Source organism: Curcuma longa, chromosome 17, assembly GCF_044706935.1.
Source record: "Curcuma longa cultivar G26 ecotype Majalengka, Jawa Barat chromosome 17, ITB_CL_G26_1.1, whole genome shotgun sequence".
NCBI lineage: Eukaryota > Viridiplantae > Streptophyta > Magnoliopsida > Zingiberales > Zingiberaceae > Curcuma > Curcuma longa.
In genome coordinates, this window is record NC_133877.1 from 2,563,592 (window position 1) to 2,578,813 (window position 15,222).

Genomic DNA, 15,222 nt, shown 5'->3' on the forward strand with positions numbered 1-15,222 from the left:
TTTTTCTTTAGAATACTGAAGCAAAAGGCCAAGTTAAAACATAACTGAGATGGAATCAGAAAACTTTGATTAGAAACAGAACTCATGAGTCCTTCAAAATCCATGTCCTTCCACAACAATAGCAATGCATCTCTTATTTCGGCTAAAGCTAAATAATTTCACTCCAGACAGAATTATGATCGTCACATAAATACTTTTCTCAGAACAAAGTTTGCAAGCCCAAAAATGCCTCCTACGCTTTCATGCAGCAGCATCCATAACTGGGATGTGCAAAGATAGAATGCTTAGTTCGTCGATTCCGACAGAGCTTTTGGCGGCCCAGTTGATCTGATTCTTGCGACCGTTTGCCAAAAGAACTGAAGCCAAAGAGTTGAGAGAAGAGCAGTTTTGTCTCCTGGTGTTACTATGCTGCCTTTGTCGCATCACCCTGAGTTTTCCACTTTGGTTAATTCTGCCATTGAACTTTATCGAGCAAAATCTCTTATGAGCATTCGTTGCTTGTTCGTGAAGTTCATAACTAGATTGCTCAGTACCAGAAGAACATCTATTTCTCCCTGACATAAAGGATTCCTGTAATTTGATGCAAACATGAGCGCATTTAAATTAACAGAAAAAAAACCTGAAGAACTAAACAAGAAATACAAATTCGACGCATATGAGACTAACAAAAACAAGTGAAAATAAGCATAGCATGAGAAGACTATATCGAACAAAGTGACATCTAAGATCAAGTTGCAAGTCCTAATTCATGAATTTGATGAACTTTGCTTCAAAGCAAACTAGCTGAATTCTACAAGGCTTTTTCCTTATGTTCAAGTTGCTGTAGTTTGACTCTTTTGAGGCTGTTGTGGGCCAGTAAACACACCAAACTACTAGATGCAGTGTAGCAGAGACAAATGCAAAACTCAATGACACAAATGTTATAATGTTGACTCACCGTAGAGAGCGGGCCAGAATGGAGTAAAGACAGGGAGAGCGAAGAAAAAGGAAATTTCCCGGGCTTGCTCCCCTTTGCACTTGTATCGTTATCTGTTCTTCCTTGATTAACTGCACCAAAACTTGTTGGTCCGTTCTTCATCATCATCTTCGTCTTCATCCTCCATTTCCTCTGGAGCTGCCTCATCCAGAACAGCAGCAGAAGCAGGTGCATCATCCTGATTCCCATCTGCAACATCTTGCTTTTCTTCTTCTTCCTGTTTCCTCTTCAGTTCCCTATCGAGGTCTTCTATTTCTTCTTCGAGGCTTATTTCGGCCTCAACGAACTCAAGTTGCTTCTCAATAAGCTTAAGCTTCATTTCACTAGCTTCCAGTTTCTCCTTGGCCCAATGCCCAAGTCCATCAAGAAGCGGTTTCAAAGTATTTTGAATGGCAGTTATCAATCCCCTCACTGGTCCTTCTTTCTTCTCTACTGGTGCAGACCTTCCATAGAAATCATTAAAGCCAAGAGGCAAAAAATGAGCTTTATCTGGATCCACATCCTCCCCTTCTTTTAACGGTGGTTGCCAGAACAGGCGAACGCCGTATTTCTCATCATCCACATAATTAATCAGCCTTCCAGTTGGAGTGTGAAGGATGAGAGGATCATCTGTGTAGATTAGTTGTGACGGGTCATCAGGATCAGGCTCAGGTTCCTTGTTGATTAGAACAAATTCTGGTGTAACCTCACCTGTTCAGATATAACTATCGATAAGTAATCAACTAACTACAAGAAAGGGGAACAAATAAAAGTTAACCCCCCAAAAGTGGGAAATGCTAGCATGAGTGATTTTTTTTTTGTCCATCTCCAACAGTTAATCAGAGGAAACATTGTACCATATGTTAATGTTCAAACCCTTTTTTGTTTCAAAGAAGGTTCCTGAACAAATTTTCAATCTGGCATTGGAATGAATGCAAGCATTATGAGGAAAAGATGTAAAGATTTACCTTCATCACATCATAGCCTCATCCTATCTTAAATTCTTATTATCGTCATCATTACAATTCCTCCGTCTAAAGTTTATCCTAGCAACAATACCCTTTTCATGTGGTATCCTAAAGAGGATATAGAACTAACTATTTCAATTACTAGCATGCAGAATCAGTTGATCTAACTTAAAACTTCTCACTAAAGTCAACATTCTCAAATTTGATCAACGATAAATTAGCATTGCCTACAGACAGTAAAAGGCATTCACAAATTCAACCTTAAACTAGCAAAGTAGGGAATTTAAAGAAATAAGGATAGTGACAAGGTCATTTGACTTGTGTGAGAAAGACCTCCACCAGATGGCAACAGAAGTTTGCCATGGAGGAACTCACCATCCTAGAGATGTAAACTTGCCTAGCTGATGAAGGCACTCCACAAGGACTCCCTAGACTGCAAATAACATAACCCTGACAAATCTAATATAAGTTAGAACAGACCTATTGGTCATTAGTGGCCAGCATAGCTTTTAATGCCGAATATTGGTCATTGGTGCCAAGATACTAAATAATATAATGACCCACACAAACAGATGCTACTGGTACAAAATGGTATGCCAAACAGTACTTGGCTGTATTTTTTTTGTATATGTTTGGATAAGGTAATTTACACAGTTCCCAACTCTAATAGTCGGATTCATTGTATCCTGTATCCATATCCAATATTGGACAAGGAATAAAAACAAGAAAGAATATTATTTTTCTTAAAATTCCACTATCTAAAGAAACTAGACCCAAGAAAAGTTCAAGACATATGATTCAACAATATTTTTTACTACAGGACTGTTTTATGAAGATATCGATTCATGAAATGGTTACATAGTACATACCCTATAAAATGTTGTGAAGGAAATAGCTAAGGAAAATGAAAGGTAGACATGTTGAAGACTCGGGCACAGAGCCTGATTACTTGGAACAAAAACAAGGAGAGAGGGACGATAGAATGTTCATCTAGTCTACTTATTTACATAATGAGAAGAACTGAGGACAGAGAGTTTATTTTTCCTCCCATTTCTTTGCTTGGTTTTGGATGAAAGTTCAGAGATGACACAATGAAGTGAACTTGGCTAGCCAACAAAATTTCCGCACACTTTTACTACCCAAAACTGGATAGAAAAGGAGCAAGTGAAACTATATGTGTGTTTACCTACCAACCTGGCATGAAGATTTCCTTATTAATATTTTAATCTCTCCAACTTTCCATCTTTCCATGTAAAAGAAGACAATGTTATACTTTCCCTCTGCTCTATTTTCTATCCCTCCAATTTCTCCTGTTTATGTTATTTATGTAAAAAACCATTTTGAACTACCAGAGATAATTCACTGAGTGGAGTTTGATCAGCCAAGAATTTTTCTCACGCTTTCTTCCATCCAAAACTAGCAGAATATGTGACAAATTGAGTATCTGTAATTTTCCTATAATCCTATCTTTGTCTATTGCAGAGGGGACAGCACAATGTAGTTTCCATTTTAGTACAACAAACATGACCTTGAAACAAATACAGGATGGAGCTTATGTTTAAATTGACAAAAGAAAACTGAAGATTTAAATAAACGCTAACTCTTCCAATAAAAAAAAATGAAGAAATAAGGACAAGAATTTCCAAAGGCAGCATGACAAGTGCCCCAAAAACCTTCCAACCTAACAGCTTATTTTAGAGTACGCATGAAATAGCAAGCAAAGGTTACACAAACTATTAAAACAATATATATAAAGTATACAAGAAAATAAAGAAAGAAAAAATAATAACAGTATTGAGCTTCTGAAGCCTTATCAAGAGCATACATCGCAACCAGCAAATGTCACTAATGGGTGATGCACAAAGGATTAGGAACAGCAATGTCAAAGCTGTGGCAATGACATAAATAAAGAAAGAAACTAATACCTTTCTCCCACCAATATTCAAGCTCAGCAGGCATAGGAAGCCTTAGAGGTGCTTTATAGAAAGAGTTCAGCCACATCCCTCTTTCCTGATCTACTTCTTCAACATATGTCTTCCAGTAATTTGGAACCTGCCCATAATATTTATCAATATCTCCCAACGTTTTATCCAGCAAAGACAAGACCAATATTTGTCTTACATCATAAAATTGGTTGATGAATCCAGGAGCCATCCACACATCATCTTCTTCATAAAAATATGGATGCTGAGGGTCACTATAAGGACCTCTCTCTTCCCTTACCACTGATGGGAACATAAAAACACAACATAAGGCTCTAATGCACAAAATAGACTATAATAATTTGATGGAAAATGTTTGATCATAGTCTAGATCTGACATAAAAAAGGTCAAACAATAATTTGCAGTGCAATACTTGCGTGGAGGTTAATTCAGTGCGCACATATACACTTAGTAGTAGATACATTTGCTGGTTGTGCATCTATGCATGTGGAGTTTGATTGATCTTCTTAGATGTTCATACAATTGCATTTTTCTTTGATCCATGAGTAGAATTTACACAATCATGTTCACTCTGATTAGTTTCCTTTATCAACTCCTTATTCTTGCCTCCAATAGGCAGAGCAGATCATAGTTAGTTGAACTAGAAGGTAGAGGCTATTGTGTTTCTCTATTAGAGATGTGTGATTATTTTATGGTTAATATTGTTTTGAGCAGACACTAGTAGTTTATAGTTATATTTAAGTCCATGTATGCCTGCATGATGATGTCTACCTCTCAGTGCATTGACCTCAAGCCACGGATAATTCAAGAGAAAATTTTGAAGAATCAATGTCAGTTTGTTATTATCATATACCAAGAAGTTATGGATACTATTTGCAATTCTGCATCTATCCATTTCTTTTCTTTATGAAATAAAGAATGATAAGATTTTAAAAAGAAATCATCTTGGGAGATTTACTTCCATCAGGTTTGTTGACAAACATCCGTGCTTTTGCAGCAGCTACTTCAGCAATGCCAGCATGTAACTGGAACAATGCACATATAAGCTCATTTTCTTGTAAAGCAGTTGAGCAAAACAATAAAAGTGTAAAGAATACCGTTGACACATCACTGTTGCAACCAGTTGAATCCCCTACAAAACGCCCAAAATAGAACCTTCCCTGCAACAAACAAGATTATTGAAAAAAGAAAATTCTAGTCAAATGACAATCAGTGGCTTGCTAAGTATGTAATTTTTAGACAAGTGAGTTGCAAACAGATAAAAATAAAAGAAGTTTTTAGTTAATTTTCATATGAAGATTACACCTACAGATGTTATCCTCTCATTAACTTCATAGACGCCACAACCATGCATTCTTCCATGTTTCCACTGCCCAGCATATCTATATCGACCTTTTTCTCTGTCAAATAGGACGAGTAAATAAACTACGGACCCAGAGACAATGCTTTATTAGATGAAAATTCCAAGGAAATAAAAAATACCCAAATAATATGGATAATATTACTAATAATAGCAATAGTAATAACAAATTGCTCATACAAGCTGCTATCATACTGATAGCTTTGTAATATCCCCAAATAATGTATTCTCTGATGATTAGATTGTCCCTCGTCATGATTTGGTATTAATGCATGATGAAACATAAACATGTAGATAGGAGAAATATCTTGTTTGGTTCCAAGTGTGTTTCGAACCAAATAGATATGTACTTGGTTTTCATTACCATGGCAGAGGGTGGTAATGAGGAACGAATCAGGTGGAATAAACTAACTACAATGGCACATAAAACGTTCCTAACACGAAATTTTATTACTTTTGGTGATAAAATTTTAATTAAAAATGAAGATAACAGTCAGAGAAGGGTAACTATCATTTCCAATATTCCCATTCTTTTAATTCATTCCGATTTACCTAACAGGCACATCTTGAATTTGAAAATGTATAAGTTTCTAGGAATTCATGGTGCTTGTGCAACAAGTTTCAAAAAGGCAATCTATGAAGGGACTATGAGCTATATAACCTTTTAAACATCCAGTACGTTATTTTGAAAAAGTAAATGAATGTAGATTTTTCATATGCATAAGTGGATACATAAAACACTTTTTAAACCTCACTAGTTAGCTTCACATTACTTAGTTAAAATATGTTAAGAGAAAAAAAAAACTCACTAATTAGCTTCTGATTACTTGGTTAAAATATGTTAAGAGAATAGAAACATACGGTTTTGCTCCAAAGATTTGTGTCCACTCATTCCTCTCATAGAATGGAATTTCTCTTTGACCATCAGCTAGGTATAAGCTATCCTCTATATCCATTTCCAGCCATTTCCTATCTTCTGGAGACATGAAATCACGTGATATGATTTTACCTTCAGCCCGCATTTTAGCTTCAAGCCTGTTTCATGAAAGAAATAAAAAAAACGAATGCATGACGAGATATCAGACATCCAACATTTTTCATCAGTACTAAAGTAGTCAATCTCAATGTACTTTGATCCTGGTATAGGCTCTGCTGCAGGGATATCTACTTCAACAACTCCATGACCTTCCATCTGGTTTTGAAGCCATTCACCTTCATACCTACAAGAAACAAAGGCAACAAAAGTGGCTAGCAACGACATTTCTAAAATTTGTTGAAAGCATTAAGGAGGCCCATATAACACTACATAAGACAACATTTCAGGAAGACAATAGGCAATCAGCCTTTATCGATGAAAATGGAGACACCTGTGCATCAACCAACCTGACAAGCCCGTCCTCAGCAACGTAGACACCTTTTCCATGAGCCAGGTCATCCCAAACAGTTCCTTCGTATCTTGACAAAGTGATTAAAGCATTAGATGATCTTTTGTTCGTTTGAAGTAAGGAAATTAAAGACAAACAAAGGGGGAAATGAACCCTTAGAGAAATTCATGCTCTAGAACGGTCAGAAAGCATAATTAATCGATGCAACAAGAAATGCATCATAAAGGAAAATGATTGATATCCAAAATCAATGCATAGGAAAATTCAGTATCACTACCGGCAAGCCCAATAGAAAAAAAAATGTAGTTGTTGGGCATTATAAATCTGACTCTTTTATGGGGGAAAAAAATGGAAATGCAGAATTTTGAACTCACGAGCTTCCGTCCTCGAAGATAAAACTGACCCAAATCAGGAATTCTTCGGTTCGATCGAGCTCCTCGATGACAGCCTTAGCGTTGGAGATGTCGTAGTGATTATCGGGGATGACGGGGTAGTCCTTCCGGTAAGGAAGGTAGAAAGGAGCGATTGGCGGGTCGGCGCCGTCCTTGACCTCATCAATGACGGCCTCCCAGTCGTCGTCGTCGGCGAAATCGGGGTCCCAACCGGGCTTGGTCATCTTGAGAGGAGCCTCATCCCACAACTCCCCGAGGTCCTCCTCGCACCAATTCTCCTTATCGATGGGAAAATCATAGTGGTCCTCGAGGGGCACAATACCCCGCACCTCCTCCTCTTCCTTCTTGCGATAGCTGCGGCTGTCCAAGATCTCAGAGAACGCTCGGAAGTTTGCCTCCGCGGGGTCGTCTTCCTCCGGCTCATCTTTCTTGGAGTCGTATCTGCCTCGGCCTCCTCCTCCTCCTTCGCCACCGCCGCCGCCGTCCTCGTCGGAAGAGGAGTCTTCGGAGTCGTAGTCGGAAGATGAAGCGGACGAATACTCCTCCCCTTCTTCGGAGTCCTCTCCTACACCATTGGCTTCCTCGTCCGCCGCCAGCGGGTTGCCGTCGCCGTCCGCCATCGCAGGGGAGAAGTAAGCAGTAGGGCGACGAGTCAAGCAAGCTGGGAGCCGGTAGGGATAAGGCTATATGCTACGTGCTACTTTTCTCTTTTGACACCTGAGATTTAAGTATTATCAAAATAACCCCTTAATTTATAGTTCCCCATGTTGGGCTCTCGTAGATGGGCCATTTGATGGCCCAGATACCAGACCAAATATTTATTCCTTAGATATTTATTATTTATTTATTTTATATTTTTCTAGTGAGGCCCAGATATTTATTTTAATTCTGGCCTAGAGAGAGAGAGAGAGAGAGAGAGAGATGGAGTGCATCGCCGCACCCTTCTTCTCCAACTCCTCCTCCTCCGTCTTCACACTCAAGAGCGGATCCATCGCTCTCCCTCGCCGTCGCTGCTCGCTGTCTCCGCCGAGGAAGCGGTTGCTCGCCTCCCGCGACCTCCGCTGCCAGAAGATGTATGTTCCAGGTACCTCTGCATAAGTTGATCTTTTTTTCCCCTTCGATTTGTCCATGTGTTGGCGGATCTGACTGTGGATTGATTTAGGGTTCGCGGAGGCTTCCCCGGAGGCGAAGGCTGCGAGGAATCTACAGGATTTCTTCACTTACCTCGCTGTGAAGATCGTTCTGGCACAGCTCGAGGTTGTTCGCTTACCTTTTGATCCTCTCTATTTGATGCCTATGCTTGCAAGATAGATAATCTTTTGCTCTACTACTTCGTCGAAGTCTTGAAATTAAAAGGGGTAGTTAGGTTTAGTTCTGCACTTGTCGATGTTGGATATACAGTTATATCAAAATCAATGATCCAGTTCCTGGACTGAGAAGGGAACAAAATGCCTCTGATGTTGCCTTCGTTGTCGCCTTGAAGTGGACATTGTAGATCTCATGACACGATTACACAAAATCTCCTTTACAGACCTGAGTGTGGTAGCTCCGACCTGACGACTCCCTTTGATCAGATGAAACAGTTCTCCACCTGCCAAGCCACCATTGGAACCCTCTAAGCACACATATTAAGCTGCTGTCAGCACCGTGACTTAGCCCACATACTACATGCTGCTACAATTTAGATGGTCGATGAGTTAATGGATCATCATAACATCATCAAATACTTAATCAAGGTTGTGGTTATGGAGATCTGCCCTTTGCTCCCTTGGCTGGACCTACATAGATCAACACGATGAGGCTCCTTCGATGCCTAAGTTATCATCCCCTCCATTAAAAGAGAAAAGAAATGATAGAAAGAGTCTTTTCATACCATTGCCATATCCTAGTATTCATACCATTGCCATACCAGTCCCAAACCCTAACAGCTTATTGGATTTTGAGGGTCGTGGGTCGTATGTAGGTCATGCTCCAATAAAGTCCGTGAGTAATTGAGTTAGATCTGTGCCATATAGGCTGGACATGTTGAGCTGGAAGGGGATCCTATCCCTCGGTATCAAAGATGATTACAAGCGGATAAGAGACACTTTTTCACACTCAAAAGATGCTAACTTTTGGTACGATTGTTTGCCTAATGTTTCATATGAAAGCCACTTAATTGATCAGAAACTTGAGACTAATTACCTAATCTTTATATTTCTACAACCTTACTGAGAAAAAAGGCATATTTCTGAAGCCTCCTTAGGCATTCAATTCAATCTATAAAAGCCTGCATTCAATTAAAAAATTATTGATTCATTTCCCATCTAAGATTCTTGTGTATTCCTTTTTCTCATCAACCTTTGACAGAGCTATAATCGTGAGGCATACGATGAGTTGATGGAGTTCATCAGCGGCAATTCTTTGAACGATGGGGAAAAGTTCTGTCGAAGATTGATGCGCGAGTCTCCGAGGCATAAGGGTTTAGGTAATGCCATTTTCTTCAATAGATGTCTTTTCAAAATTTTGATAAATCATTTAATTGCTTTAAGAGAGCAAGAAATATTGAAATAGGCATTCAAAAATCTTAGACTGTCATATTCCGGATTGTTGTAGACTGTCATTAATAGCTTCAATAGTATCTTTGACACAAAATATGTTTGACTACGACAACTAAGTTTGATTTATTAAAAGTATCATGGGAAACAAAGGGTGACTTATATTTTATGCTCTTAATTTGGCTGCAGCTCTTCGAATCCTTGAGGTCAGTACACTCAAAATTGTAGAAGATGACATGAACACTTCCTGACTTTATCCGCGTGGCACAAGATAAATCTACTTACTCGCAGGTCCGATCTGCATATGCTAAGCAGGATTTTGAGTGGGAAAATTTGAAGAAATTAGCTTTCAAGGTTGATTCTGCCTTCTTTTTTTTTTAAATAAATATTAATTTCCTCAAAGAATTTAGACTCTTCGAGTTGTTTTTGTCAAACTATATAAGCTCTCTTTATGCTATGGCAGATGGTGGATGAATCAAACACTAGGCTTATGAGGGATTATGTGGAGGAAACAAGTCACCTAGAAAATGAGGGTTAGTCCCTGAAACACAGATCTTATGAAGGGTTATAGAGGGGCCCCACCATAAGATTTGTATTTAATTGATACTTAGCATCATGCTAATATGCTATTAATTGTTAAGTGATACTTATTAGGGCCAGAAATATAATGGAAGATATAAAGGAATCATAAGATTACATAATGTATGAATTCTCTAAATTAGATCTCCAATGCATTAACAAAATAGTCTTATATATTAATTTTTTAATTTGATTTTATAATTCAACCTTATTTGCTAATCTTTTGGTTGACTTAATGTATGAAAATGTCATTTTTATATTCTAAAGTAAAATATCATTATCAAATTGTTCAATGAAATAAATTAATATCACATAAATAAAATAATAATAATAATAATAATAACTGACTTGAAATTTTCTTCTTATGATACGATACAATTATTCAAAATAACTTAACAGGTGTTTGATTGATTTTTTTCCCCCTCTATTTTTTTTCTTATCTTTTGAATGTGTACATCAAATTCAAAGCAAAAAAACAAAAACAAAAACAAAAATAAATAAATTCTAAGTCACACTAATAGTGAGCCACTGCAAGCTATTCTTCCTGCATGGTGGTTGCCATGAAGTAGACTGCCATTCTCCTCTGCGTCGAAGCTCGAATGCACGCCGTAGAAGACGTAGGCCACGACGACGAACGCCGAGAAGACGACGAACCGCAGATACGACGGCCTGTCGAGCGACCCTAACAGGAAGACGTTGAGGAAGACGGAGGCTGCCGGAATCCACGGCATCAGCGGCACTCTCCAGTGCACCGGCTCCTGGGCCTCCGGCACCAGGAGGCGAAAGGCCTGGAGGACGGCCACGGCCGCAGCCGCGCAGATGCAGAGGAGCGCAGCCTTGGTGGAGCCGGGCGGAGCCAGCTGCCAAATCAGAGTGAAGGCGAGGGCGGCGGAGGAGAAGGCTATGAGAAAGGAGAGGGTCGGCCAGGGGCCGGTGGCCGAGCCGTCGGGCGAGACGTAGCGGCGGTAGATGACGGCGTTGCCGACCATGTAGAAGACGAAGAGGGTGCCGATGGATACGAGGTTGAGGAGGACGTCGAGGTCGGTAAAGAGCGCGATGGCCGCCGTGAAAACGCCTAGTAATTTAAACAAAACAAAACAAAATGATTAATTTAAAACTTTGGAGTTAATGTTAAATTGTAAAACTATGGAGGGTTGGAAGAAAAGTATGGTAGCTGACCTAGGAAAGCAGAGGCGTTGACCGGCGTGGCGGTCTTCGGGTGGACTTGCGCGAGCCAGGTGGGGACGACGCTGGACCGCCCGATGACGCACAGGTAGCGCGCTTGGCCCAGCATGGAGACCAGAAGTGACGTCAGGATGCCCAAGCTGGCCCCCGCTCCGATCACGTACGACGCCCATCCCCAGCCGTCGGATCCGGCGAAAGCTGCCGAGAACGGCGACTCCGTCTTGATCTGCAGACAAAGACAAAAGACAAGGTCAGGACGAAACCGACGGCTGACAACGCCGCAGCGAAATTTGTTCGACAGTCGAGATTACTGGTTTCTTTTCGAGCTGCGATTACAGTGTACGGACAAAATCACAAATTCACTTTGTTTTTTCGGAAGAGTATATTCCATTTACCACCTTGTAATTCATGAAAATACCTTTTCTCCCTTGGATCAAGGCAACTGCAAGTCATCGACTATTTTCAAAATTTTCTTTATCAGGACGAATATGGAATTTTAGTTCAATTAAGGTCCTAATTTCATAAATTTGTCACGGGTCCACTGCCGTGCACCAATTAAGTAGTACTACACGTCGAAAGTCTACCCTCGAAGAGAAAGCACCCACGTGTTCCCCACGTGAAAAAAAGTGAGGCAGAGAAGAGGGGGAGGAGTTAACTTACGGCGTCGTAGGGCACGAGCATGGCCATGGAGGCGGCCATGAGGCAGTAGAGGACGGTCACGACGGCGACGGAGCCGGAGACGCCGACTGGGATGTCGCGCTCTGGGCAGCGCACCTCCTCCGCCATGGTGGACACGGCGTCGTAGCCAATGTAGCTGAGGTAGACCATGGCGGCGCCGTTGAACACCCCGGCCACCCCGTAGGGCATGAAGCCGCCAGGGCTCTCCGCCGGCTTCGCCGGATGCGTCAGGTTGCGCACGTCGCCGAGCCAGAACCCGACGACGATGATGAAGAGGATGAAGGCGATGTGGATCGCCGTCAGGATCATGTTCAACACCGAACTATCCTTCGTGCTGTGCCAGAGATTAAACAGAGTGCTCAATCGGCTAGTAATCATTCATCATTCATGGTCAAAAGATTCGATCAATTATCTTTCGGGAAAGGACAAAAAGCACGAAACCGCCACCATTATTGGCTTCTCGATTTATGGAGACGAGACAAAGCAGCTAGAGAAGGACATGGAATCCGAGCCGAGGACGATGAGGGAAGGACCACACGGCTGAGGAAAGCGACGAGAAAACAACCAAAAATGGGGGCGACAGCAACAGGGCTTTGCTGTTGATCTCGATCGATCAACGAAAGGAATGGGAGAGAGAGTTTGATTAGTTACCTGCAGCAGATGCAGACCGTGATGAGGATGATGACGGCCACGGCGAGGAGATCGAACTGGTTGAAGCCTTCGGGGAGGCCGGCAACGGTGATCCGCCACTTGGCGGCGGTGTCCACCCCGATGGCGGTGCCAAGGTAGGCGGTTAAGCTCCGGGCGACCGCCGCGTTTGAGAAGACGTACTCCATTATCAGATTCGCCCCCGTCAAAAACGCTGCGAATTCCCCTAATCACCGGGTATCGCCGCCACCGATCCATTTCAGATTAATTTTCTCAAATCCCCAGCAGAAATTTACAACGAAGACGAAGAAATCGTAGGGAATTTAGGGATCGAATGGCCTGGAAGAAATTGTGGCAAAACATTCACTCACCGAAGGTGACCCTGAGGTAGCTGAAGGCCCCACCGGCGACGGGCATATCGACGGCGAACTCCGTGTAGCAGAAGGCGGAGAGGAGGGCGCAGAGGCCGGCAATGGCGTAGGAGAGCACGATGGCGGGGCCTGCGTAGATCCGGGCCGCGCGGCCGGTGGCGACGAAGACCCCGGCGCCGATCATTCCGCCGATCCCGAGCCCGACGAGGTCCGGCCACCTCAGGGACCGATTCATTTCGGCGCCAGATCGGGCTCGGACGCGGCTCATCTCCTCCAAGGTGGTCGTCACGGATCCGGCCCGCCGCCGCAGCCGCCGGGGCGTCTCCGCCAGCGCCCGCCCGTATGCTGCCAAGCTCGCGAACGACGACGGCGTCGGCGAGGAAGAGAACGACGAGTCAGCGGCGGTGAGACTCTGCATCTTCTCCATCTCTCTCTCTCTCTCTCTCTCTCTAGCTCTAGCTCTAGCTCTTGTTTTATGGCGGAGAGCGAGGTGAAGAGAAGACGTAGTGCCTTTATTTATAAAGGAATAGACAACGGCAAGTAAACGCGACGGAGAGAAGATAGATGAAGGGCAATTTACTGAGTCAATCCCTTTATTTTCAATTTTTTAAAACATACTTCATTTAAATGAGTCAAAATGAATCAATAAGTAGACACATGTGCTCAGGGACGGAATTAAAAATTTCATATTATGAGGATGAAAAATATATATCTACGTTTATATATTCAAACATCTCTTGTATTAAAAAATTGGGAGGAGTGGCCATAAGAAAATTAACGAGGGGGCATGCCAACAAATGTAAAACCTAAGGGGGCATGCCAACAAATAAGGTAGACTTCAGAATTAAGGGGTGAAAATAAAAACTTCCCTTTGTCCCGTGAATTGACGATAAAATAATAATAATAAAAATTAAACGGTCGAGATGATCAAGATCGGTTGGCGTGTTCGCTCGCCCCGCATGGACTATTGTTTCTGGGCCCACGAGTTTGTTTGGTAGTTGAAAAGTGTCTTAAAAAAGATAAATAAAAAGTGCAAATCAGGCATAAAATAAGTAGTAAGCATAATGGTGGGGTCCATGGATCATGGGATGTGACAACTATTAGACCCCTTTTTTTTAAAAAAAAAACAAATTTCGAATTTTTAAAATGCAAATTGTCACGTTCATAAAAGTTCATAATAATTAACTATATGTGAAAAGTTTTAAATGTAATGATTTACATGAATAAGAAGTCACTTAATTTCATCTCGTGGAACGACAATTTTTAGGGATGAATATTCGAAAGATGAACGAAATAAATAAAAAGATTAAAATTTAAATTAGCTCTAAGTGTACATAAATTATAATATAGATTTATCCAATAAGTCTACTTTTTAAGATTAATTGAGTTAAAAACACTTGGACTAAAAAAAAATTTGAATGAGAAGTCACCCCTACATTATTTCCTTTGAAATTATCATATCATCTAAAATGTCGCATGAACAATTAATGTGGAAAAACAAATACAAAATACCATTAAAGCACTGAATAAAGAATATTTTCAAAATAAAAAATAAAATATATAAAGCATTTAGCAGCTGAGGTGTCCGCATATATATCAGAAACACGGCGTCCGATGCAGAGGTAGGCACCCCTTTATCTATAAGACTATACTATATATATTGCATGCGGATAAGGTACGTGCTACGTGTCTAGGTGGGCCTCCAGCCTTCCTACCAATAGCTAGCTCTGGCCTGTCCAATTCGGTTGCCGCAGGGTATGGAACGTACCAGGCAAAGGGAAGAAGAAACAAACAAAGAGGACGAGGGAGAAAACCGTTACCGTTACCGTTACAGTTAATGCGATGGAATGGAGCCTCGAGAGAAGTGAAGTCAGATGCCGTTCCGTTCTGTCAGTTCATCTGGATGACGATCTTATCCTGAATGGAAATGTGCATGCTCATGGGCGATACTAGGATGCGCCGCCACGTGGTTAGAACATTAAATGGAACTTGTTCTTGTATAATTCCTTCTGGTTAGGTTCTTATCTTTGTGAACTAGTTACCTTTCCGCAAATTTATATTCTTGCATCATGATTATCAATCTTGTCTAAAGTTGGTCTGGAACTCAAATTCTAGCTTTAACATCTTTATGTTGACTACTTTGGTAAAAACAAACAAATATCAAATGTAATTGATGCATACAAGCACACTAATTATATTAGAAGGCCATCAGTTTGATCC

The 15,222-nt window shown here is 41.2% G+C and overlaps 3 protein-coding genes across 3 annotated transcripts; 1 reads left to right on the top strand and 2 right to left on the bottom strand.

The window, feature by feature from the left end:
- Nucleotides 1–33: 33 nt before the first annotated feature.
- Nucleotides 34–7,644, bottom strand: LOC141811875 (protein TIC 100). Its single transcript, XM_074699948.1, is given in 12 exon segments — nucleotides 34–570; nucleotides 938–1,069; nucleotides 1,071–1,666; nucleotides 3,849–3,975; nucleotides 4,045–4,148; nucleotides 4,826–4,892; nucleotides 4,965–5,027; nucleotides 5,177–5,267; nucleotides 6,089–6,262; nucleotides 6,358–6,447; nucleotides 6,611–6,682; nucleotides 6,987–7,644. Coding segments are annotated over 12 exon segments (2,484 nt in total). The 5' UTR covers nucleotides 7,625–7,644; the 3' UTR covers nucleotides 34–240.
- Nucleotides 7,645–7,899: 255 nt separating this feature from the next.
- Nucleotides 7,900–10,276, top strand: LOC141848741 (chaperonin-like RBCX protein 1, chloroplastic). The gene is made up of 6 exons (XM_074736795.1): nucleotides 7,900–8,088; nucleotides 8,167–8,261; nucleotides 9,354–9,471; nucleotides 9,731–9,747; nucleotides 9,833–9,895; nucleotides 10,005–10,276. The coding sequence occupies exons 1-6, from the start codon at nucleotides 7,926–7,928 to the stop codon at nucleotides 10,077–10,079; spliced, it is 531 nt and encodes a 176-aa protein (XP_074592896.1). The 5' UTR covers nucleotides 7,900–7,925; the 3' UTR covers nucleotides 10,080–10,276.
- Nucleotides 10,277–10,629: 353 nt separating this feature from the next.
- LOC141848740 (cationic amino acid transporter 6, chloroplastic-like) lies at nucleotides 10,630–13,429 on the bottom strand. The gene is made up of 5 exons (XM_074736793.1): nucleotides 13,003–13,429; nucleotides 12,635–12,857; nucleotides 11,966–12,317; nucleotides 11,300–11,531; nucleotides 10,630–11,195 (listed from the first exon to the last, which is right to left on the bottom strand). The coding sequence occupies exons 1-5, from the start codon at nucleotides 13,427–13,429 to the stop codon at nucleotides 10,630–10,632; spliced, it is 1,800 nt and encodes a 599-aa protein (XP_074592894.1).
- Nucleotides 13,430–15,222: the final 1,793 nt, after the last annotated feature.